Below are 26,284 nucleotides of genomic sequence, written 5' to 3'. Positions count from 1 at the left end.
ATTTTTATTTGCAAAAGTTTGGTCTTAATAAGATGCAGAATTAGAAAAGATGCAAGAGTAGCTCTGTAACTCTTGGTCTGAATGGAGTACTGGCCCTGCCATTTAATAAATGCCTAACTTAAAAGAAAATCTTATTATCACCATTAGCAAATAAAGATAGTGCTTCTAGGACTTTTGGAAAAATTAACTAAGATGATTGAAATTTTGATTTATAAACTATGACTCTTTTTAAAAGATCAAAAATTTATTTTCTGTATATGAGTGTTTTGCCTGCATGTATGTACATATACTACCTGTGTGCCTGGTGCCCCAGGAACTGGAGTTACAGATGGCTGAGAACTGTCACATGGATGCTGAGACTTGAACCCAGGTCTTCTGTAATAGCGGCCAGAACTCTTAACTGCTGAGCCATCTCTCTGGCCCCCTAAGCTATGACTCTATGACTCTTGATCTTACTTAAACTACTTTAGTTTCTGATTCTTTCTCTTAGATGAAAACCAAATTTGTGTTTAGAACTTAATTTCTATAATTCTACTACTGCTTGTCTGCTTTTTATGTAAATTTTAAAAATATTTATTCATGTGTGTGTGTGTGTGTGTGTGTGCATGTGTGTGTACACGCACGTGCACGTGCATGCGCACACATGAGTTTATATGCACCATTCAGGAGCCTGTAGAGGCCAGAAGATAGAGTCAGATCCCCTAGAACTGAAGTTACAGGTAAGCTGTGAGTCACCATGTGGATGCTGGTAAATGAATTTGGGTCCACTGCAATAGCAGTGATTGCTCTTGAATACTGAGCCATCTCTCTAGCCCTCAACTTAGATCTTTTTTTTAAAATTCTTCTCTCATACACTACATCCCAACCTCAATTTCCCTTCCCTCTGCTCCTCAAGATCCACTCCTCTCTCATTTATGTTCAGAAAAGAGTAGATATTTGAGGGATGTTGGCTGAACACAGCATAGCAAGCTACAATAATACTAGGAACAAACCCACACATCAAGGTTAGAGGAGATACCCCAAAAATAGTCCCAAGAGCAGGCAAAAGAGTCAGAGACAGAATCCAGTCTTACTGTTAGGAGTCCCACAAGAACACCAAGCTATACAACCATAACATATATGCAGAGGACTAGGAAAGACCCAGGAGGCTCCCTGATTTTTCTTTTCCTCTCTCTTCCTCTTTCTTTCCATCCTGTACAAATACACCTTATGTAAGTGTCAAATCTTTTTTTTTCTTTAGAAATTCTACCTCATTCATCAGTATCCAAATCTATGGTCAAAATTGTGTTTAGTGACAACTTTGGGTTAGTTGTTGGTCTAGGACCTAGAAATAGAGTCCTTAACTTAGTTTGAATGGACAAAACATGCATTAGCATTATCAGACAGTACATAGAACAAAAATCAAATAACTAATATACATGTTAAGATTCACTGAGATTCAGAGGAAGAAGGGAGGAACTGAGAACTGGAATTGAATTGGGAAATCTCTACAATAGAGTGAAATTTAAGATGAGCTTTGAAAAAAGAGTAGCATTTAGATATGTAACAAAATATTTTAAAGGATGAGGTGATGTGAATAAAATATAAAAAAGTGGTATGATTGGCTTGATTATGAGACAGTGTATTTGGTTAGAATGATAAAAGATTTATTTCTCCACAATTCTTGCTCTTGTACCTAATATAGTGACTTGTATGTTAAAATGATGCTGTAGAGGAAAAGTACAGGATAAAGTTGAATTGATGACTGTGGCCCAATTATATAATATTAATTTTCTAAACAACAAGAAAACTTTGTTGGTAGTTTATATAAAAAGCAATACTTTGATGCCAGGTGGGTTGTCATAGCCTGTAAATAGGATGATAAGGATTTTGAGGCCAACTTTTGACTACAGTGAAGACCTTATCTCAAAAAGACACCAAACCCAATCAACAAACAGAATCACAAGCAGTGCTTTGGGAAAGGACTTCTGGCTGTTTCTTGGGGAGCTGAATAGGAAGAAATTAGAAGTAGAATGGAAGACAATGATAATGAAATCTTAGGATAACAGGCTAGACAAGGGATATTAAGATGGTAAAACACCACCTTCTCTTTTAAAATAAGCTACCTTATCTATCAAACTATATTAGTTTCACTTCCTGTTGCTGCGATAAAATACCTTGATAAAAGTGATTTAAGAAAGAAAGAATTTATTTGGCTTACAGTTCCAGGGGGTTTAAAGTTCATCATACTGGGAAAGGAGTGGTGATATGAGTATGAGGCCAGGCAGTCATATTGTATCAGTAGTCCAGAAATGAAATAGTGTAAAATGTGGCTGGGCTATAAAACCTCAAGACTTGCCCCAGTGACATGTTTCCTCTATCAAGGCTTCACCTTCTGGAGTTTCCAACCTTTCCATACAACACCATTGTCTTAGTTAGGGGGCTTCTGTTGATGTGAAGAGACACCATGACCACCACAACTCTTATAAAGGAACACATTTAATTGGGAGTGGCTTACAGTATCAGAGTTTTAGTCCATTATCATCATGGTGAGAAGCATGGTAGTATGCAGACAGACATGGTGCTAGAGAAGGAACTGAGAGTTCTATATCTTGATCTGCAGGCCATATCTCCTAATAGTGCCACTCCCTATGGGCTAAACATTCAAACACCTGAATATGCAGGCCATTTCTATTCAAAGCACCACAACTACCAACTACCAACTGGGAACTAAGTATTCAAATATATGAGCGTATGGGAGATATTTTACATTCAAACCACAATACTATACATTCATAAAATTTACCCTCCATAGTGATAACATATATATTCTAGTTTCTAAAACCCAAAGAACCCTGGAAGAGAACTTCCACAGATTCCTACTATGACCTCTCTACACATATCAGGTATCATACCATATATTTTATCTTCTCAACCATTGTTGTCGGCGAACTATCCACATTCCTTCCTAAAGCAAGTCTCTCGACTTAAACACTTGCTTCTGAAATCACCTGTTTTTGCCTTTGCATTCTCTTTTACTGAGTTATTCTCATAGCTTATAAATATACTCTTGTCCTATTCAAATGAACAGAAACTTAAAACAAAAAACTGTCTTAATCATTTTCTTTTTTAATTATTATTATATTTGTGTTTTAATTTTACACATCAGCCATGGGTTCCCCCGCCCCCCCCCCCACCTCCTGCCCCCAGCCCCACCTTCTCCCCAGCCCCTCCCCTCCATTCCCATCTCCTCCAGGGCCAAGATTCCCCTGGGGATTCAGCTCAACCTGGTAGATTCAGTACAGGCAGGTCCAGTCCCCTCCTTCCAGGCTGAGCATGAGTCCTTGTGTAAGCCCAAGGTTCCAAACAGCCAGCTCATGCACTAAGGATAGGTCCCAGTCCCACAGCCTGGATGCCACCCAAACAGTTCAAACTATTCAATTGTCTCACTCATCCAGAGGGCCTGATCCAGCTGGGGGCTCCACAGCCTTTGGTTCATAATTCATGTGTTTCCATTAGTTTGGCTATTTGTCCCTGTGCTTTTTGCAATCTTGGTCTCAACAATTCACGCTCTTACAGTTCCTCCTCTTTCTCGACAATTGGACTCCTGGAACTCCACCTGGGGCCTGGCCGAGGATCTCTGCATCCACTTCCATCAATTATTGGATAAGAGTTCCAGCACGACTGTTAGGGTGTTTGGCCATCTGATCACCAGACTAGGTCAGATCAGGCTTTCTCTCGACCATTGCCAGCAGTCTACTGAGGATATATCATTGTGGATTTCTGGGGACCTCTCGGCACTCTGCCTATTCCTGTTCTCATGTGGTCATCATTTATCATGGTCTGTTATTCCTCATTCTCCCTTTCTGTTCTTGATCCAGCTGGGATCTCCTGTTCCCCTAAGCTCTCTTTCCCTCGAACCTTGCCCTTCATTACTCCCACTGTTGTCCAGGCAGATGGGTGTGGGGGCAGGGCGTGGAGGTTGTAGGGTTCACCAAAGGGTCTTGGAGAGGGGAACCTTCCCAGTGGGGATGGGGAGTCCTGCCCTATGGCCAGAACCTGGGGCCCAGTTGGGCAGGTCTTCCCCGGAGTGGCTGGTGCCCCTGGCTGTGACCCAGGTGCGGGCCACTCTGGGTGTGACCCCAGGCACTCACCTCTGGTCCAGGTGGGAGTTCCAGGGCAGGATGGAAGCTGGGGGCTGGTCTCTGATTCTCAGGAAGTGTCTGGGGTCTCAGACAAATGGGTGTGGGGGCAGGGTTTGGAGATCCTGCAGTCTTGGAAAAGGGCTTAATCATCTTCTTACAAACTACTATCTAGCTTATTTTATTTCTTTGGTAACAAAACTCTGAAATGTTGTCTATACTTATTATTCCTCCACATCTCCTGAACTTTCTCCTGTCAGGCTTTTGTCAGAAAGCCATATCAAAACTGCTTTTGTTAAGTCATTGGTGACCTCTGTCCTGTATATTTCAACAGTTAAATCTAGTCTTCATCATATTTTACCTATTAGCAGTAGCGTATGCAGTTGACCATTCTTTGAAACATAATTGGCTTCCTTGTTTTAGTCTTACCTTACCAGTCGCTCTTTTTTACTCTCATTTGATAGATACACCATCTTGCTTCTTTAGACCATTTGATTGGAAAGTCTTTTCCCAGCCTTTTATTCTTAGGAGGTGTCTGTCTTTGAATTTGAGGTGTGTTTCTTGTATGCAGCAGAAAGATGGGTCCTGTTTTCATATCCATTCTCTTAGTCTGTGTCTTTTTATAGGTGAATTAAGTCCATTGATATTAAGGGATATTAGTGACTGGTGATTGTTCATTCCTGTTGTTATTTTTATTTTTTGGTGGTAATGTGTGTGTACTTCTCTTCTTTGGGGTTTACTGCTGTGGTGTTATCTATTGCCTGTGTTTTCGTGGGTGTATCTGCCTTCCTTAGGTTGGAATTTTCCTTCTAGTGCTTTATGTAGAGCTGGGTTTGTGGATAAATATTGTTTAAATCTGGTTTTGTCTTGGAAGGTCTTGTTCACTCCATCTATGATGATTGAAAGTTTTGCTGGGTATATTAGTCTAGGCTGGCATCCATGGTCTCTTAGTGTCTGCATTATATCTGTCCAGGTCCTTCTGGCTTTCACAGTCTCCTTTGAGAAATTGGGTGTTATTCTGATGGGTTTGCCTTTTTAAGTCACTTGGCCTTTTTCCTTTGCTGCCCTTAATATTCTTTCTTTATTCTGTACATTTAGTTGTTTAATTATTATGTGGCGAGGGGACTTTTTTGGGGGGTCTAGTCTGTTTGGGGTTCTATAGGCTTCTTGTATCTTCATAGGCATTTCCTTCTTTAAGTTGAGAAAGTTTTCTTCTATGATCTTGTTAAATATATTTTCTGTGCCTTTGAGTTGGTATTCTTCTCCTTCCTCTATACCTGTTATTTGTAGGTTTGGTCTTTTCATGGTGTCCCAAATTTCTTGGACATTTTGGGGCATGACTTTGTTGGTTTTAGTGTTTTCTTTGACTGATGAATCTATTTCTTCTACCGTATCTTCAACACCAGACATCCTCTCTTCCATCTCTTGCATTCTGTTGGTTATACTTGCCTCTGAAGTTCCTGTTTGTTTACTCAGATTTTCTATTTCCAACTTTCCTTCTGCTAGTGTCTTCTTCATTTTTTCTATTTCCCTCTTCAGGTCTTGGATTGTCTCCCTTGCTTTTTCATGATTTTCATTCAAGGATTTATTGTTTTCTTTTGCTTTAATTGTCCTTTCCTCTAGTTTTTCATAGCGTTCTTTCCATTTTTTGTTTGTCTGTTCCTCTACTTTATTTTTGATTTCTTCTATATAAGGCTCTAGCCTCTTCATGATGTTACTTATAAGGTTGTTTTCTTCTTCTTCCATTCCGTGATGTTTAGGTCTAGCTGTTGGAGAAGGGCTAGGTTCTGGTGATGCTGTATTGCTCTTTATTTTGTTGTATGTACTTCTGCCTTAACGTCTGCCCATCTCCTCTTGTGTTCGTTCTTGGTCTTATCAGTGTACTTGGTCCAGAGAGAGTTGACAGATTTAGGGAGCCTCGCTCTGGGCCAGATGGAAGCGCTAGTCCAGATGAGAGTGCTGGCTGGATAGGAGCTGGGGGACTGGACTCTGAGTCTCAGGAAGTCCCTGGGTCTCCTTATTTTGTCCAGATGTGAGCTCCTCTTGTCCAGATGGGAGTTCCTCTGGTCTCTGGTCCAGATGGGAGTTCCAGGGCAGGATGGAAGCTTGGGGCTGGTCTCTGATTCTCAGAAAGTGGCTGGGGTCTCCAGAAGATGGGTGTGGGGGCAGGGTGTGGAGACTGCAGTGTCTGCCTGCAGTCTTGGAAAAGGGGAGCCTTCTCGCAGGGCCCACCGATTGGCAGGAAACTGGGGCCAGGTTGGTCAGGTCCTCCTGGGGTGGCCTGTTTCCAGCAGTGGGACCCAGGTGCAGTTGCCTCTCTGACTATAACCCAGGCACTCACCTCTGGTCCAGATGGGAGTATTCTCAGGGTCTTATAGATATAGGCTTGCTACTTGCAGTATTCTGAGAGTAAGTGAGTACCTTCTTCAATGGTGCACTCCAAGGTGTTTCACTTGCTGACCCAAAGTTTACATGTTTCCATACTTCCTAATAATAGATTCATATATATGTGTCCTCTGCATTCTTACAAATCATATTACTACATGGGCTGTTGACTCTGGTTCTCTATTATCTCAGCTAGGACTATAGAAACACATTTCTACTAACAGTTTCCATGGTGTAAGATACAAAGAACTAAACAATTCATGGAAGAATTTAGTCACCAATTTTTCATTCATAAAATTCACTACCTCCTTATGAGTTGAGAGAAAACTCTGCTCAAGTTCTTAATTAAATATGGCTTTCAGAAATCTCTGCATTCTCTACCTAGACAAAAGGTGAAGTCTGTATCCACTGCATGTTCTGCTTTTACTGTTTGCAACTGGTGGCACTGTATTATTTCAACTAAATTTGGGGACAATATTGGACACTGAGATAACACTGAAATTGTAACTTGTTTGTCAAACACACAGTTTACCCAGGCATACATTGTAGGATTCACCTTCTTTCTTTTTAATTTTATTTATCCATTTAATTTTTTAACTTTTAAAAATCATTATTTATTTATTTATTTTATTATTATTATGTGTTTTAATTTTACACACCAGCCATGGGTTCCCCTGTGCTCCCACCTCCTGCCCCCACCCCCACCTTCTCCAGAGCCCCTCCCCTCCATTCCCATCTCCTCCAGGGCCAAGACTCCCTTGGGGATTCATTTAAACCTGGTGGATTCAGTACAGGCAGGTCCAGTCCCCTCCTTCCAGGCTGAGCATGTGTCCCTGTCCATTTAATTTTTTACAGATATGCTTTCTATGGTAAACATATCCCCCCTTCCATGTTTCTTTTTCTCCCTCCCCTCTCTTGTTTGCCTCATTTTATTCTCCTTTATTAATTTCTAATGTCCTTTTTACACATATTTATGGTTTTATGTGACTAAAGAAAACCTAGGAACCACAAGTGAGAAAAAAACATATTAATATTTGTCTTTATGAGTCTGGCCAAACTCATTAAAATTATCTCCAGTTTCATCTCTTTCCTTGCAAATGACATAACTTCATTCTTCTTATGTTGAAAAAAATTCCCTTGTGTACACACACCCTTTCTTATTCATTCCTCTGTTATTAGAGGTTAAGTTTGATTCTCTCACTTAGCTATGAACAGTGCTGTAATAAACTGATGCACAAGTGTCTCTGCGATATGTTGACTTGGAGTCTTCCAGACAAATACCCATATTGTAGATCTATTTTTATATCCATAGTAGCTGGCTTATTTTACATCGACTTAATTCATCAACAGATTGTACTGGCTATGCTTTTCAAGTGATCCAGAATATGGCTACTTCTTCTAGTCCCCATTTCTGCTACCCTCATCTCAGCCACCTTCTTCTCTCACTTGTTTTGATTTTGGTTGTGGTTTTTGTTTTTGTTTTTGTTTTTTTGTTTTTTTGCAAGGGGCTCTTTAGTTTAACTCAGCTTTGGATCTGGAGTGATCCTGTTAAATTATGGGAGTTATTGTTACTCTTCTGCCCACAGCTCTTTTGTGATTTTTCAGTCACAGGTTTACAAAAGCAGCCAAAGCCTTACCTACAGACCCTGTAACCTGACTTTACATTTTTCTTTAATAATAAAATAAAATAAAATGTAAGAGAAAACAAAAAACTAACGCATTAGAATTGAACAAAACAAACAGAAGGAAAAGAGCCCAAGAGAAGGCACAAGGATCAGAGACACACTTGTTTGCATACACAAGAATCCCTCCCATAAGGGGCACCCAGGCAGGCAGGGGGATCAGGATCTGCGTCTGGTCTATGGACAGGCTTCTGGGAATCCGGTGCCTGTGGTGTGATGCCTTGCATAGCCTTGGTGCAGTGGGAAGTGGGTCGAACCTGCCTAGGCTCAGTGTGCTGGGCTCTGCTGACTCCCCATGGGAGACCTTGATTTGGGGGATGTGGGGACGCGGGCTGGCTTGGGAAAGAGGGCTAGGGGTGGGAGGGAGGAAGGGGGGGACCTGTGGATAGTATGTGGAGTGAGTAGAAAATTTCTTAATAAAGAAAAATGAAAAAAAAAGAATCCCATAAAAACACTAAACTAGAAGTCATAATATATACTTGGAGGAGCTGGTATAGACCCATGCAGGCCCCTGTGCATGCTGCCTCAGACTCTCTGAGTTCATATGTGCATCAATCCTGTTGATTTAAAGGGCCTTGTTTTTTTTTGTTGTTGTTGTTTGTTTGTTTGTTTTTTGGTGTCCTCCATGCCCTCTGGCTCTTACACTCTTTCTGCCTCCTCTTCTACAAAGTTCCCTGAGCCATGAAGGGTGGCATTTGATGGAGACATCCCTTTTAGGGCTGACTGTTCCAAAGTTGTAGGCGGAAGTTTCTCTCGACCTGCCTGTTCCCAAATACCTGGCAGGTGCTTCTTAAATAATTGACTTTGAGGCTTAATATTACTTATAAATGCTCAGCTGGTAGCTCAGGTTTATTACTAACTAGCTCTTACACTTAAATTAGCTCATAATTCTTATCTATGTTTAGCCATGTGGCTTGGTACTTTTCCTCAGTATGACATTCTCATCTTGCTTCCTCTGTGTCTGGCTGGTGACCCCCTGACTCTGCCCTTCCTCTTCCCAGAATTTTCCTAGTCTGGTTGCCTTGCCTATACTTCCTGCCTAGCTACTAGCCAGTCAGCATTTTATTAAACCAAGTGACAAAGCTTTACAGTGCACAAGGTCTCACTTTCTGCATAGTATCTGGCTATGGATCTGTGTATTTGTTCCCATCTTCTGTAGGAGGAAACTTCTCTGATGATGGCTTAACAAGGCACTGATTTATGAGTATAGCAGACTATTATTAGGAGTCATTCTATTGTTACTTTTATATGTATATAAAAGGAGTATTTGATTTTCCCATAAGTCCCTGGACTATCTAGTCTCAAGTTCATGGTCTCCAAAGCAGTGTCAGGTACGGGTTCCATCTCATGGAGTGGGCCTTAAGTCAAAGCAGGCATTGGTTGGTTACTCCCACAAGCTTTGTACCACCATTTCCCTGGCATATCTTACAGATAGGACACCACTGTAGAACAAAATTTTTGTGGCTGGGTTTGTGTTTACGTTTCTCTTTTGGTAACCTGCAGAGTACCTTCCCATACCAAAGACACTAGAACATGAGGGTGAAGGTTTTATGTAGGCACCAGCTCAACCTCTCCATGTTCAATGAGTTGTGTGGGTGCTGTCTTCAGCAATGGGGCCTTGTCATCAGTTTGTGGAGAGCAACATATAGTCCTGGCCATAGCCTGGGTTGTTTAGGGATTCACATGGGACCCCTTTGGCAAACAACTCAATTGGATATAACCCAGTACCAGGACTAGAAGCTTCATTTGCTGACAAGAGATGTCCAGTTGGGGCTCTGTCTTTCCCATTATTTGGTAATTTCACTTAGATGAACTTCATTTATATATATATATATATATATATATATATATATATATATATATATATATATATATATATAAAGCCTCTATTGTTTTATATTTCCATACTACCCCTCAAATGGTCCTTGTTTTAGCAATCAAATAGAAGAGAACTCAATATAAAGAATATGAGGTACTTTAAGAAATGTTCTCAGCCGGGCGGTGGTGGCTCACACCTGTAATCCCAGCACTTGGGAGGCAGAGGCAGGTGGATTTCTGTGAGTTCGAGGCCAGCAGATTTCTGTGAGTTCGAGGCCAGCCTGGTCTACAAAGCGAGTTCCATGACAGCCTCCAAAGCTACAGAGAAACCCTGTCTCGAAAAACCAAAAAAAAAAAAAAAAAAAAAAAGAAAGAAAGAAAAAGAAAAAGAAAAAAGAAATGTTCTCTATCTCCAGGAGATGCATCCTTGAAATATGTATGGGTTTGATGCTTGATATCTGGAAATTTCTTCAAAATAATGTAGGAGAAGTAGTTTCAGATTTATAGTGGGATAAAATGGATAAGATATTGAAGCTGGCTGGTAGGCATATGGGAACTAAACATAACTTGTCTTTTAACTTTGAGGCATGTTTGAAATTATCAGCAAAAATAGAAAGGACTACCATGTTCATTGATTGACAGAATTAATATTGTGAACATGGCAATAGTATCAAAGGGATCTACAAATTCAGTATAATCACCATCAAAATTCCAGTGACATTTTTTACAGAAATAGAAAAAGACATTCTAAATTTCACTTGTTGAAAAATTTCAGTACCTAATTCAATGATACATGCCAAGAGAAATAAATTATTTCACTTTACTTCTGACTTACCTTAGGCAATGGTGATAATTTCTCTAAGCTTTATTTTCTTCATCTATAAGAGTCTTAAAAAGCTGGACTGAACAATTTTTTTCTCTGTTCTAAATTTCCTTTAGCTTTGGATTCAAAATACCTGCCTAAGCACTAACCATTTATGAGCTAGATTATTTAAAAGCAATTCTCTCTTAAATAATGTATCCCTGTCCTTATTCTCATTCTTATTTGTGTTATTTATTTGCATTCATGGACCTCAGGTTGTTCTTTGTGTCCACACAATTAAATAGTGAAGGAGTCAACTTTAGCTCAGCTGAAACTCAAACATGAATAAAACTCCTTTTAATGTTCATCCCTGCAAGGAGATTACAAAGTTAAGACCAGTCCGTATTGGTGAAATTATTAAGGCCACTCCACGTAGTTAAAAGGGAGGTTTATTTTGTGGGGTACTTACAAATGAGGGGGTAGGTTACAGGGTCTGGCAAGGGTATAGCACAATCCGGCGTTGTTCTCTGGAGAACTCTGCTCGGTCTACCTCCAGCGTCCAGAGTCCGGGAACCAAGAGAGTGAGTACTTCCCGATCCTTCGTCTTCCGCTTCCTCCTCTGCCCCGCCTTGTGGGCGTGACCATTACCAAAGCCTCAGTGGGGGTTGGAACTTCCAGGCCAATGCTGGGATGGCTACCCACTACATCTCCCCCTTTTGTCTAAATAAGAAAGTTCTAACCTAATACAAGACTATATACAAAGAGATGGTTATCAAATATTGTCCAGGAGTAATGAGGGATAATGACCTAGATAAGTTGGAATTACGATAAGTACAAACAATATCAAGCAAAAAACACATAGTAAAATCCAGGGAAGTCTAGGGCATGGGTAGGTGGCGTGTTACAAAGATCATTCCAAAAGGTGTCCTATCCTAAAGAACCTGAGTCTAATACATAATATATCCTATCTAAGATATTATATATGTATATATACTAAGTTGTAACTATAACTGCTAATCTCCAACCTCATCAAAGACCTGAGAAGGAATATAATAATATCTGAGAAATGGGAGAAGGACGCAAGCAACTTTCGGGAGTCTTGCAAGAGTAGACAGAGACAGCTAGCAGCCTGGACAGTCACCTAACGTTTCTCAGTATCGTTGGTGCATTCAAATTGGCTACAGGCCTAGAGTATCTGACAGACCATTTTCAGAAGCAGGAATTCTGAAAGACCATCTTACCCTGTCTTGGCAAAGTATAGTGGTCGCTTTCCTTGTGTCCCGCTTGTCCAGAAAGGACAGCATTTGTACTGTCAGCAGTTGAGGCGAGGGCAGTTCTTTGCCCAGTAGGCCATTTTGTGCCAAGAAGACAAAGACAAATTTCCAAATGGAAATGTCTTAGAAGCCCAACATTCTCTCGGGATCAAATTGGTGCTGCCAGGAGCAATTATGTCTCATGTCAACAGAATTCTAAGTTATTTAAATGCCATGTTCTCTAGGTCCATGAAGTGTTTGAAGATTACCTGTCCATCTGACCTATGTATTTATAAATCTGGATAACCTAACTAACATAATTATAGAGATGACAAGCATAGGTGACAATAACTATGTAAGTCTTATCTACCTAAACAACCTAAGGACTAAGCTTCCTATAAATAAGGCAAACAGTCTGTAAGCAAATGTACAGTAAAAGGACAATGACTTTAAATTGTGACAATACACAAAATAACTTTAACAGAGGTAGGAATGTATAGTGCAATATGCAATATGATAATAATCCTAAATATATATCAGTATACAGAATATCTTAAACAGAAGTAGAACATACATACAGTATGACAGATATAAATTCACATTTGTATCAATATACAAATATTTCACATAAGAGTAAAAATATGTGTACAATATAACAAACATAGTTCTGTATTTGTATCAATATACAAATTATCTTAAATAGGAATGTAAAAATTTTATAATTTTATCAACATATAAGAATTCATAACAGTGCAAAGGCTGCTATATTACTAAATTTGTTTACTAATGTATATGACAGTCTACCATAATATCTTATACCTATCCATTCCATTTCTTCTTTTCCCATTTTTTTTAAGACATATTTTCTTTCCTTAAGGAGAGTACTGAGTTTAACAGTTTCTTCCACCCCCAACCCTAGAACCATTATCCATAACCCTGAGAAATATGAACCTTAGGGAGAAGGGGCGTCGTTTTCTTAGAATTGCTTCCTGCTGTTTAGGGAGCGATGGTATCTCTGTTGGGTATTGTGAGAAAGCTCAGATAGTTAAATCTCAGTTAGACTAACTGTAGATTCTGCAGCAACTCTCAGAGTAATGGGTAAGACTGTCTGAAATTTTGGCAAGAAGTGTAGTATGATGATGATTACCATGGCATCATTCTGGATTGGGTAGAGTTGTTGTTGTTGGGGCCCCATCTTCCTTCTGGAGACTTCAGAGATTGCTATTGGAAGAAACTTATTTTTTATCAGAATGGAAGGTTTGGATTTAAAGATGTCATGACATGTAAGAAAGGATTCCAAGAAAGCAAGAGTAAGCATGGAGAGAATTAGAAGCTTGAAGATAATGGTCCCTTATAATTGGTTTCCTTCTGTCTCACACCAGAGGGCTCTTCTGATATGGGACTGAAGAATCTCTCAACCTTTTCTTTTATCAATATGCTTGGGTTTAGAGAAGGAGTGAGCCAGTTCCATCTCCAAAGCCAGCTTGGTTTATGATTAAATTGGAACCACAACTATTCTAGATTGATAGAGATATAGATGTTAGACAGTGATATCTTACCCTGTGTAGATTGGTACCAATAGATTCTTTCTTTCTGCTGTAAACATCCGGATATCCAAGGCCTTATGATTTCTGGAAGATGGGTATTTCCATTATCCTGGAAAGACAAAAACAGAACCCTACCCCAACCTTTGATTGTTAATTTTTTCTTACAACCTGAAGAGATGTCATATTGGTGGATGATCTTTTATTTCTCCTCATCAAGGGGTTTCTCCTGTTCGAATCGAATTTTTATTAATTTTGTTGGTATCCATAGCTTTTCTTCTCCTGTGGAAACAAAAGCAAAACCCCTTCCCCAACGTAGGACATATCCAGGTTTCCATTCTGAGGTCAACACATCTTTGAAATAAACCGGTTGGTTTAGCTCAGGAGTTTTGTCTGTCGTCCAATGTCTCTCCGCAGCTGTTGTTCCTTTCTCATCAGCATTGAGAAAATTCAAGGTTAATAAAGCACTATGCAATCTATTTCTAGGAGTCATTGTTACCTGTTGCTGTTTATTTAGCATATCCTTTAAAGTTCGATTGGATCTTTCTATGACTGCTTGGCCTGTGGGATTGTGTGGTATACCTGTAACATGCTTTATATTGTAATAAGCAAAGAACTGTCTCATTTTATTGGAGACATATGCTGGGGCATTGTCTGTCTTAATTTGTACAGGTATTCCCATGATGGCCATAACTTCTAATAGGTGTGTAATCACAGAATCAGCCTTTTCAGAACTCATAGGAGTTGCCCACTGAAATCCTGAATAGGTGTCAATGGTATGGTGTACATACTTTAATCTTCCAAATTCTGCAAAATGAAACACATCCATCTGCCAAATTTCATTTCTTTGTATACCCTTTGGATTGCTTCCTGCAGGTAATGGAGTTTGGTTATAGAAGGAACAAGTAGGACATTTTTTCACAATATCCTTAGCTTGTTGCCAAGTAATGGAGAAATCCTTCTTCAAACCTTTGCTATTTACATGGTGTTTCTTATGAAATTCTGAGGCTTCTAGCACATTACCTATTAGTAACTGATCAATCTCATCATTACCTTGTGCTAGAGGTCCTGGCAGACCTGTATGGGATCTGATATGTGTTATATATATAGGATGTTCCCTTTTTCTGATGATTTCCTGCAATTGTATGAATAATGAAGTTAATTCTGTATTATCAGGAATAAATTCAGCAGTTTCAATGTGTAAAACAACTCTCTCTGCATATTGAGAGTCAGTGACTATATTGAGGGGTTCTGTGAAGTCCATCAGTACCATAAGAACGGCATACAGTTCTGCCTTTTGTACAGAGCTGTATGGACTTTGTACCACTTTACTTAAGTCTCCTGATTTGTATCCTGCTTTCCCTGATTTATTTGCATCTGTATAGAATGTGAGGACTCCAGAAATTGGCTTGTGTCGTACAATGTGAGGAAGGACCCATTCAGTCTTCTTTATGAATTCTATTCTCTTGCTTTTGGGATAATGGTTGTTAATCTCTCCCAAAAAGTTACTGCAGGCTCTCTGCCAGTATTCATTATCTTTCCATAGTGACGAAATTTCCTCATTAGTTAAAGGTACTACAATTTCTGCTGGGTCCATTCCTGTCAACTGACGAAGTCTTAATTTACCTTTTTGAATCAAATCAGAGATCTTTTCTATATAAGTCTTTAATTTCTTATTTGGTTTACGTGGTAGGAATATCCATTCCAATATAATATCTTCCCTCTGCATCAAAATACCTGTGGGGGAATGTCTGGAGGGGAATATGACAAGAATACATTTAAGTTCTGGATCCACACGATCCACATGTGCTTCTCGAATTGTCTTTTCTACTAGAGCCAATTCCTTCTCAGCTTCAACTGATAATTCTCTTGGACTATTTAATTCTTTGTCCCCTTCTAGAGTATTAGCCAAATTTTGTAGTCCATCTTTGGGTATTCCCATGATACCCAATAAGTTGGAAATGCTTCCTAACAACTTTTGAAAATCATTAAGAGTCTTTAATCGATCTCTCCTCAGTTGTACCTTTTGGGGTCTAATTTTTTGTAACTCTATCTTATATCCTAAGTAATTAATAGAATCTCCTCTTTGTATTTTTTCAGGAGCAATTTGCAGTCCCCAGCGAGGCAAAACTTTTTTTACTTCTTCAAACATGCTTTCTAATGTGTCTAACTTTGGATCAGCTAATAGGATATCATCCATATAGTGATAAATTATGGATTGTGGAAACTTTACACGAATTAACTCCAATGGTTTTTGCACAAAGTATTGGCATAAGGTAGGGCTGTTTAACATTCCCTGTGGGAGGACCTTCCATTGATATCTCTTGACTGGCTGAGAATTGTTATAATTAGGAACTGTGAAGGCAAATTTTTCTCTATCATTTTCTTGTAAGGGTATGGTAAAGAAACAGTCTTTTAAGTCAATAACTATTATAGGCCATTCTTTGGGTAGCAGAGAGGGCAAGGGCATCCCAGTCTGTAGGGAGCCCATTGGCTGAATTACTTTATTAATAGCTCTCAGATCTGTCAGCATTCTCCAATTACCAGACTTTTTTTTAATAACAAATACAGGAGAATTCCAAGGGCTGGTAGATTCTTCAATGTGTTGAGCATTTAACTGCTCTTGAACCAGCTGTTCTAAAGCTTGTAGCTTCTCTTTTGTCAGAGGCCACTGTCCAACCCAGACAGGTTTATTAGTTAGCCATTTTAAAGGTAAGGCAGTTGGTACTTCTGAGAGTTCAACAGCAGTTGTGCTCTGTTTGTGTACAGCCTGAATGTTTGGTGACTGGTTTTTATAGCATGTTATGATATTATTCCTAGAAACATGCATTGGCCTGTATTCCTTTTCTGAGAGTGTAGGAATTTTAATCTGGGTATTCCACTGTTGTAACAGATCTCGGCCCCATAGATTTACTGCTACATTTGCTACATATGGCTTCAGCATTCCTCTCTGTCCTTCTGGCCCTATGCATTCAACCCATCTCGAACTCTGTTTTATCTGAGATAGGGTGCCAATTCCTAAAAGTTGGACATCTACCTCTTGAAGAGGCCAATTTGGATGCCATGATTTTGGTGTAATTACAGTCACATCCGCACCTGTGTCTACCAGGCCCTCCAGAACCAAGCCATTAATTCGAATTCTAAGCTTTGGCCTTTGTTCATTTATGGAAGTCTGCCAAAATATTTGTTTTATTGTGTTCTTTGTAAACTGTGATTCATCTATCAGAGCTGTTTTATCATCCATTGCAGTATCCGTTTTTAAATTAGACATTGGTTTATTCAGTTGTCCTGGAGAGGAATGTCTTCCACAGTAGCTGGGAATGTTCTTACCACATTTGATTTGGGGGCCTGCAAGAGGCCCCCTGAGGCGTTTCCCGCTACTAAAGGGTTGCCTCGTATATCTATTTTTGATCTGCACTCACTGGTCCAATGTCGGCCTTTGCCACATCTTCTACATAATCCAGGAGGTAGTTGGGGTCTTCTGTTTAGGCTATTCCTAGAAGGAGTATTACTTCTAGGATTACCCCATGTACAGTTTTTACTTATATGACCTGGTGTACCACATTTAAAACATTTGGTACCACGGGGCCTTCTTACACCCCTGGGATTTGTCTCTCCTATCCAAGCCTCATTACTGTAGTTAAGAGATTCAACACTATTAGTATACTGAATCCATTCTTCCAAAGGAGCTGATCTGATCTTTAATGGTGTAAGTATTCTTTTGCATTCTGCATTAGCATTGTCGAATGCCAAGGACTCAGTTAATACTTTTCTTAATTCTTTATCTGATACAGCTTTTGTTATAGCTGTGTTCAGCCTTTGTAAAAAATCAGTGAAGGATTCATGTGGTCCCTGAAATATCTTTGTGTATACCTCAGTTGCTTTTCCAGGTTCTGGAATTTTTTCCCAAGCATTTAGAGCTGCTGTACGGCATAGGGATATTGTATGCTCATCATAAATGGCTTGTACATTCCTGTCAGCGAAACATCCCTCACCAAGTATTTGATCTTGGGAGATCTCAAAACCTCTGAGTTTACCTTGTTGTTCTAAATTTCTTGCCTCTTCTCTCAACCAGCTTTTCCACTGTAACTGCTGGCTATATTCTAGAACAGCTGAAATTAACTGATGCCAGTCATCTGGAATGATTCTATGTGAGGTAGACCATGAATTTAACATCTGTTTTACGTATGTGGAGTGTATCCCATATGTAACTACTGCTTCCTTTATATTTTTAAAGTCCCTTGTTGAAATTGGTTGTAATGTATATGTCGTATATGGCTCGGGGTGTGTGTCATCTGCTGGCTTCTCATGGATGATAACAGGATAAGCCATTGTATGAGAGCCATTTGGAGATGTTACAACCTGTATGGTCTTGCCCTTCTGCTTATTAGGTCCCTTGTCATGTTTATTTAGAGTTTCCTCCAGGGATTGTAAACGAGCACCTAGGGTCTGTTCCAGGGAGTAAACCTCCTCTCTTGTAAGGGATTCCAGATTTTTCATGGAATCATGGAAGTTTTTATGTTCTTCTGAAACACATGATTCTATGGACCTTATCTTATCAAGTAATGATAATTTTTCTTCCTTATATATTGTCTGAGTAGCTACAACTTCACTCTGGAGAGTTAGTGTTCTATCCATTAAATACTCATATTTATTATCAATAAAAGCAATTTTGGGTACAAGCTTGTTTTGTAAATTCTGGTTAGCAGATTCCAAAGAGAGAATCTTTTTATGTAAGTCCTGGCCAGCAGATTCCAGAGAAAGAATCTTTTTCTGTAAGCCTTCATTGCTATCTTTTAAAACCTGTAAATCCTGATTAGCAGATTCCAGAGAGAGAATCTTTTTATGTAAGCCTTCATTGCTATCTTTTAAAACCTGTAATTCCTGGTTAGCAGATTCCAGAAAGAGAATCTTTTTATGTAAGTCCTGGTCAGCAGATTCCATAGACAGAATCTTTTTCTGTAAGCCTTCATTGCTAACTTTTAAAACCTGTAAATCCTGGTTAACAGATTCCAGAAAGAGAATCTTTTTCTGTAAGCCTTCATTGTTATCTTTTAAAACCTGTAATTCCTGGTTAGCAGATTCCAGAAAGAGAATCTTTTTATGTAAGTCCTGGTCAGCAGATTCCATAGACAGAATCTTTTTCTGTAAGCCTTCATTGCTAACTTTTAAAGCCTGTAAATCCTGGTTAGCAGATTCCAGAAAGAGAATCTTTTTCTGTAAGCCTTCATTGTTATCTTTTAAAGCCTGTATCAGTCCCAATAATGACTCATCTTTGTTCTTATTATTAAACCAGTGTTTGAACACTGTGTGAATTATTACAATGAATGTCAAAATGGTACAGGCCAGATATGTCTTAGGGAGGTCGTATATTTCCAGGAAAATGTCATTCATCATACAGGCAAAAAGGTTATTAAATTCTTGTGAGGTAATGTTGTCAGCCATATTACAAGAATTACTCAAAATTTGTTAGTCGTTTTTAAGTTGTAAAATTATCAGGTACTTTTACTTGAAAGAAGCTTACCTTTCCGTGGTTTTGGGAGGTGCAGTAGCACTCTTCAGCCAGCAGGAGGCGTTGGTATAGCTCCAAAGCAAGGCCTGCTGGCAACCTTGGCTGGCGGCAGCTGAAGGCAGGAGCCAAGATGGCGGGGAGCCAGCACTCAGGGAGGAGTGGGAATGCCTCACTCACAGCGGTTTTCGCTGGTCTAGGGGCTAAGCTAGGGAACTGAGACAGGACAAACTGCTCCCTTTTTCGGGAATGGAACCGTGTAGGCGTCCCCTGGTTAAATGGAACTTTGCAGGCGGGTTTAGGTACCCGCCAGCCGGGGAGGAGGCTGAGGGAGGGAGCCGCCTGGGCCTTTGGAATTTGCCCCACGTGAGCGCCAGATATTGGTGAAATTATTAAGGCCACTCCACGTAGTTAAAAGGGAGGTTTATTTTGTGGGGTACTTACAAATGAGGGGGTAGGTTACAGGGTCTGGCAAGGGTATAGCACAATCCGGCGTTGTTCTCTGGAGAACTCTGCTCGGTCTACCTCCAGCGTCCAGAGTCCGGGAACCAAGAGAGTGAGTACTTCCCGATCCTTCGTCTTCCGCTTCCTCCTCTGCCCCGCCTTGTGGGCGTGACCATTACCAAAGCCTCAGTGGGGGTTGGAACTTCCAGGCCAATGCTGGGATGGCTACCCACTACAAGTCCGAGTTACACAGGGACTTCAAGCCAGCATGAACAACATAGGAGACCCTGTCTTAATGAAAAAGGAGAAGGAGGAGAAAGAAGAGGAAGCAGGGATGATTCATTACTGAAAAGCTGTTACTTTTCTTCGAAGATGGCCTTTGTTAAATAGTAGTCCACTGCTTCCTGATAAGGTCAGGCTTATTAGGACAATTTATCACAAAATTCCTTAGTTGAGATTGCCAGTATTCCAATAACCATCCTTTGTTTAATCAAAATGATTTTTTTCTATTAAATTTTCTTACTTTAATTTTTACTTTGAGAATTCATACATGCGTTGTGTTTTCATCAAATCTACCTTCATTTCTTCCCCTCCAGTTCCTCCCCATCCCCACTTTTCCTTCCCAATGTTACCCCCCCCTTTTTTTTTTATAAATTTGCTTTTTGCTATTACTTGAGGATTTCATACATAAGTACCTGTATTTTCATCCTTTCCACCCTCTTCCTCCTTCTAACTCCTCCTGTGTCCACAATACACCATATCAAATTCATAACCTTTTTAGTCATGTGGGTGGTGTGTGTGTATGTATGTATGTGTAAAATTTAGAATCCAACTTATGTTGCCCTTATTTGCATGTATTTGGATCTGAATCTTTAGGATTGGGATTTTGTGTCTGAAAGAAAGAAATAGACCTGGTTCCTTCTTCCTTAACAGCCATTGACTGCCTGTAGCTCATCATCTAGGGGGTGGAGGCTTGGGGGCTTATGAAACTTTCTCTATCCATGTTGATGTGTAAATTGGTGTTGTTTTTATAGGTCTTATACATGCAACCATGTTGTTGAGTGTTTGTGGGAATTACATCCCTTCCTTGCCCAGCAAAAAAACAAAAAATTAATATACTACTGTCATCTGAGTCCTTAGGTTCTTACAGTCTTTCTGCCCAGTATTCCACAATTTTCCCCGAGACTTAGGTTTAGGGGTTGTAATATAGATGTCCCATTCAGGGCTGGGTACCCCACAGTCACCTTTTTCTCTGCCTTTTTTTTTTTAACCAGTTTTAGATCTCTCTAATAGTCTCCATCTGCTGGGGAAAAAAAGACCTTCTTTGATGAGATGTGAGAAGTACACATAAGGATGGGTATTTAGAAGCCAGTTGGAAACTATTATTTCTTTAGTAATGTAGTAGTACTGAGTTCCCTTTTATGACTTGTATTAGTTACTTTTCTCTTGCTGTGACAAAATACCATGATTAAGGCCACTTATAGAAAGAAAGGTTTATTTGGAGCTTATAGTTCCCAGAGGGATGAGAGTCCATCGTCATCATCATGGGAAGTGTAGCAACAGGCATGGTGTGTGAGCAACAAGCTGAGAACTCACATCTTTTTTATTTTTATTTTTTGTGTTTTTTATTGAAAAACATGCTCACATAATATATTCTGATCACATTTCCCCCTCTTCCAACTACTATCACATCCTACCCATCCTCTATCCACCCAAATCCATGCTCTCTCTTTAAAAAACAAATAACAACCAAAAAAGGAGAAACTCACAGAAAACAAAACAAAACACAAAACTGGATACCAAAATGTACAGGCAAAAGACCAATAAGACAAAAAAATGCCCCCCAAAACTAAGAAAGATGAACTGAAAATAGCAAGTGGCTTTTGAAACTTCAGAGCCTGTCCCTGTGATGTACTTCCTCCAGCAAGGTCACATCTAACCCTCTCCTAAACAGTACCACCAACTGGGGACGAATTATTCATACGCCTGAGGATGTAGGCAACATCTTATTCAAATCATGACTTACCTTTCCAGCTATGGGTTCTTGACTAGGTTTATGGTACCAGAAATGAGTTCCCTCTAATTGAAGGGGGTTTAGGTTCAATTACACAGTTGTTTGTTGCCTCAAGATCCAAGTACTGACCCTGTTGGCTAGGGTGCAGCAAGCCAGCCCTGAGGGCTTGAGAGGTGAGAGTGGGAGAGCTGGCCTCACCCCCTTCATCTGCCAGTGGCAGGCAAGATGCTCTTCCCCTCTCCCCCACCATGGCCTGTGGCTGTTGGGAGGCCAGACAGACTGAGAGTGAGAGAGCTGATCCTGCTCCTCACCTGGGCAACACAATAGAGTTGACCCTGTTGGTAGGGACTCTGGTGAGCTGGCCCTGAAAGTCAGAACAGGAGAGCTGGCCCCGCCCCTTGTTGCTTGCTGCATTTGGTGAGCAGGGGTGGGGTTGAGGATGGGGTGTAGTGCTAGAGAGCTCACCCTGGTGGTGAGGATGAGGGACAGAGAGCTAGTGGGCTGTCCAACACTGCTACTACCCATGCCTAGAACCAGGGCTATGAGTTGTCCCACCCCATCTGTGATATGCTGGAGCACCTGAAGGGGCTGGTCCTACAGATCCAAACCTGCAGAATCTCCATGACACAGGGCAACAACAGGAAGTCCAAGAGGAGTCCCAGTGAGGGCCCAGCAGAAGCCAGAGGCCTCAAACTGGACCAATGACTCATTGCAGTAAACACTTGAAAGTAAAGATGTATGGACTAAAGGGTACACTGACTCACTGTGTCACACTGCAGCTTCCATGATGAGATTTTTCTTTTCTTTTAAATTTTATTTTATTTTGTTTTGGAGGGAAGTTGCAGGGGCAGAGGATATATGTGAAGGGATGGGGAGATAAATGGGATCTTGATGCATGATGTGAAATCCACGAAGAATCAATTAAAAGGTAAAAAGAAGATATAAATACTACCATTGTACCATTGGGAATCTCTTGCTGATCTCATTGTGATTATCAGACTTTATAGCTGGGTAGGACTGTTGATGATTTTTTTCTTGGTAGTTTGCAGAAGCAACTTCCAACACTATTAGAGCTAGCCCTCAATCAGCTAGCTTCCTGGTCAGTACCAGCTTCATTTCTTCAATTCCTATGGTCTAAAATGTGGTGTCTTCATCAGTAGGGTCTTATGTTCACGTTCTGACAGGCAACCAAGAGCAATGGATAATAGCCTATATTGTTTGAGGAATGGGTCTGTTGGACCCCTTGACCAACAATTTGAAGGAAAGTATCCCCTATCTGGCACTGGGGATTGTGTTAAATAATTGTTGGCTCTCATGGGAGCATTATTTTGCACGTAGAGACAACTACATTAAAACTGAGTAATTTTAAGTAAGCTTATAATATACTAGGTTTCCCTGTGGCTTTTTTCAAACATCATTTATCCTTCTTCCCCTTCCCACTCTATATTTACCCTCCAGTCAAACCCACCCCCACTTTCTGAACCCCCTTCATAGTGCCTGTGTCTGGCTGCCACCTTTCCAGAGTGTCCTCTCCCACTTCCCCCAGTGGTCTTTATACTCTCCTGTCTTTTATAGTTAAACACTCGGACCTAAAGGTTCATATCTGGATCCCACAATAAGAAAGAGAGAACATGTGGCATTTGTATTTCTGTGTCTGAGTCACCTCACTCAATTTATTATCCAGCTCTATCCATTTACCTGAAAATTTCATTTCTCTTTACAGCTGAACAGAATCCCATTGTATATAGTCCCACATTTCATTATCCATTCATCACTTGATGAATATCTAGGCCATTTCCATTTCCTGGCTATTGTGGATAAAGCAACAATAAGTGTGGATGAGCAAGTATCTCTGTAGTAGGCTGTCGAATCTTTTGGGAATCTGCTCGGTAGTGGTGTATTTGAACAATAGTGAATCTATTTCTAGATTTGGAGGAAATACCACCTGATTTCCAGTGACTTCACCAGTTTGTACTTTAAAAATTAAAAGCCTTTAAGAGTACTTTATGACAGCATGAAATTATTTTAACTATTGATAATGGAATGAAATCTAAGCTATTTGAGAGGCTAGAATTTTAGGAAGATCTTTCTATGTACTGAAAATGCTGCGAGAGGGGAGAGAGGAGAAGAGTGGGGTGGATAAAGTAACTTAGCAGTAGTTAAATCATCTACAAACCATAGAAACAAGGGAAATAGAGACCATGGCAACAATAAAGGATATGGGGACCATGGCAACAGTAAGGGATCTAGAGATCATGGTGGCAATAAGGGATATAGTCTGATGACAAAAAATTTGAAGTGGTTTTTAGGGAAGAAAGAGGGAGAATAACAAAAATAGTACTGAAAAATGAAGGCACACACTCTATATTCAGTCTAGAAGGGCAATGTAAGTAAATTTATTGTTACTTGAGAAGTTTCCCATGTAAGCAATATCCTTGGATAAAACCTACATTTCCATTGTAGAAATAACGAGGAAACTTTCAGAGAAGAGGTCTCTCGTAGAGGAGACCTTTCTGATAATGGACTAAACTTGAAAGTGGAGATGGAAGGGTTGGAAGAGCTGGGAGAAATGAGAAAAGGATACAAAGGGATATACAGAATACTAGAAATGAGGGCATTCAACAATCTGGGTTTCTTTTGGTTACTGCTATAAAAAACGAGGATAAAGCAAGGCTTTGATTGTGGATAGGAAGCTATGAGTTTCTTTTCTTAATTGAAAATAGATTGTTTTCATATAATTTATTCTGATTACCATTTCTTCTCCCCCTAGTTCTCCCAGTTTCTCCCCACCTCCCCTCCCATCCCATTCCACACCATTTTTTACTCTCATTAGAATGCAGGCATCTGTCTAAATAATTTAGATGAAGTTTACTGTTCAGTAACAGCAAGAAATTAAAAGACAGATTAGCTAGAAATTTTAACAAATCCAAAGAAAGCTAAGGAGTGCTTCTAGATGTTAGCTCAAGTATCAAAGACTTGACTCAAAGATTGTATGAGAAAGGGCCTGAGTTTAATTGTTTAAAATGATGGAGTGGGCTGAAGAGATGGCTCAGAGGTTAAGAGCACTGCTTGTTCTTCCAGAGGTCCTGAGTTCAATTCCCAGCAACCACATGGTGGCTTACAACCATCTGTAATGAAATCTGGTGCCTTCTTCTGGTCTGCAGGGATATGTGCAGACAGAACACTGTACACATAATAAATAAATAAATCTTAAAAAAAGATAAAACAAAAACAAACAAATTGGAATAGAACAAAACAAACAGAAGAAAAAGAGCCAAAGAAAAACATGTGAGTTTCTGAGGATAAAATGAACCTATTTTCTTTTTGTCAGTGAGTTATAGCTTCATTCTACAGTGTTAGGCAACCCTTCTGAGAAAAAAACTGAATATATTTCTTTGTAATGGGCAGGAATATAGACAGCCTGCTGCAAGCATAACTTTCTTTAAGATGTAATTTAACATAACTGTTTGTTCCTTTTAGAATGGACAACAATTTGTGGCAGGCAAAGCTTTGGAATATTTATCTCAACTTTCAGAAGACCCAAAAGAAGTACTTGGAGCTTTAAAGTAAGCTGCTGTTCTTACTCTTAATTTATAAACTCTGCCAAAACAGTGCTGATGGTGTAAAAGCCTTTAAGTAAAAACCAATACCAAAGATGCACAGTACAAAAAACAAAAGCAAAGGTTAGTGGCTGAACCTCCTTTCCCCCTTCTTCCTTTTAGAAAGGAAAATTATTTGTTAAAAGGGCTCTTTCATATGCAATACTGAGAGTCAGATTTAAACATGATGATACTATTGTTGTGATTGTGAAAAGAAGAAACCCAAAGGACATTATATTTGCTCTACTGCTAGTCAATTTTACTTCGGGCCATATTTCTAGTGGGAAATTGAGTGATAGAATTATTTCTGTCAGAAGTTTAGATACCAGCATGCATTCAGTCAGGTAAATATCTAAAACCATTCAGGACACATAGCATTTCTTTTTCTTCAATTCATTTATTTTTTCCAGTGTTGGGAACAGAACCTAGGCTTCATCCATGCTAGGCAACCAACAACTCCAGCCACACATCTCTTCTTGAGACAGGGTCTCACTATTTAGCTCTGGCTAGCTTGGGACTGGTCTTGAATGTACTGCTTCTATCTCCTGATTACAGTCATGCACCACCACACCTGGCCCTCTGGCCCCATCATTTCATCACATTTTATTATTTTATTGTGTATCTTGGGCTAACCTTAACCTTAAAACTCTCCTGCCTCAGCTTCCCAAGTGCTGAGATTTCAGGAGTGTACCAGTGTACCAAGCTCAGATAGTTTTTCATTAAAAATCATTTTCAGGTTTGAACTTATCAACTACTTCATCATGTCATTTTGTAGTAATGCTTCCAGATCCCTTCAAATATTAGTAGTTCTTTATTCTAAGACCCCCAAACCAATAAGTTTCTTATGGGAAAAAATATAAAGAATTGTAGACCATACTTGATGTTTCTGTACTGATATTAACTTGGAACTGTTTAATAGCTTATTAAAAATAATAATTTTGTTTTTAAATTATTTTATTCAATTTCACATCCAAAAATCATAGTATTTATGTTTTTTTGCAACCTTTAAAACAGTACAAAGATCTATAAATAAGATTAAATTTCCTTGCTTTTTTTCATTTCTGCATTCTGGGATAATCAAAGTCAATAAATTGGTATAATTGATATATTTCT

The 26,284-nt window shown here is 39.6% G+C and overlaps 1 protein-coding gene across 1 annotated transcript in view; it reads left to right on the top strand.

Moving 5' to 3' along the window:
* Nucleotides 1-26,284, top strand: part of Tex11 (testis expressed 11) — a 301,157-nt gene that overhangs the window by 173,805 nt on the left and 101,068 nt on the right. The window contains exon 18 of the mRNA XM_036174947.1: nt 25,053-25,138. Within this exon, the coding sequence (XP_036030840.1) occupies nt 25,053-25,138 (86 nt within the window). The remainder of the gene's footprint in view (nt 1-25,052; nt 25,139-26,284) is intronic.

The sequence above is a fragment of the Onychomys torridus genome, chromosome X, assembly GCF_903995425.1.
Source record: "Onychomys torridus chromosome X, mOncTor1.1, whole genome shotgun sequence".
Classification (NCBI taxonomy): domain Eukaryota; kingdom Metazoa; phylum Chordata; class Mammalia; order Rodentia; family Cricetidae; genus Onychomys; species Onychomys torridus.
The sequence above is the reverse complement of the archived record's forward strand: the minus strand, read 5'-3'. Positions and strand labels throughout refer to the sequence as shown.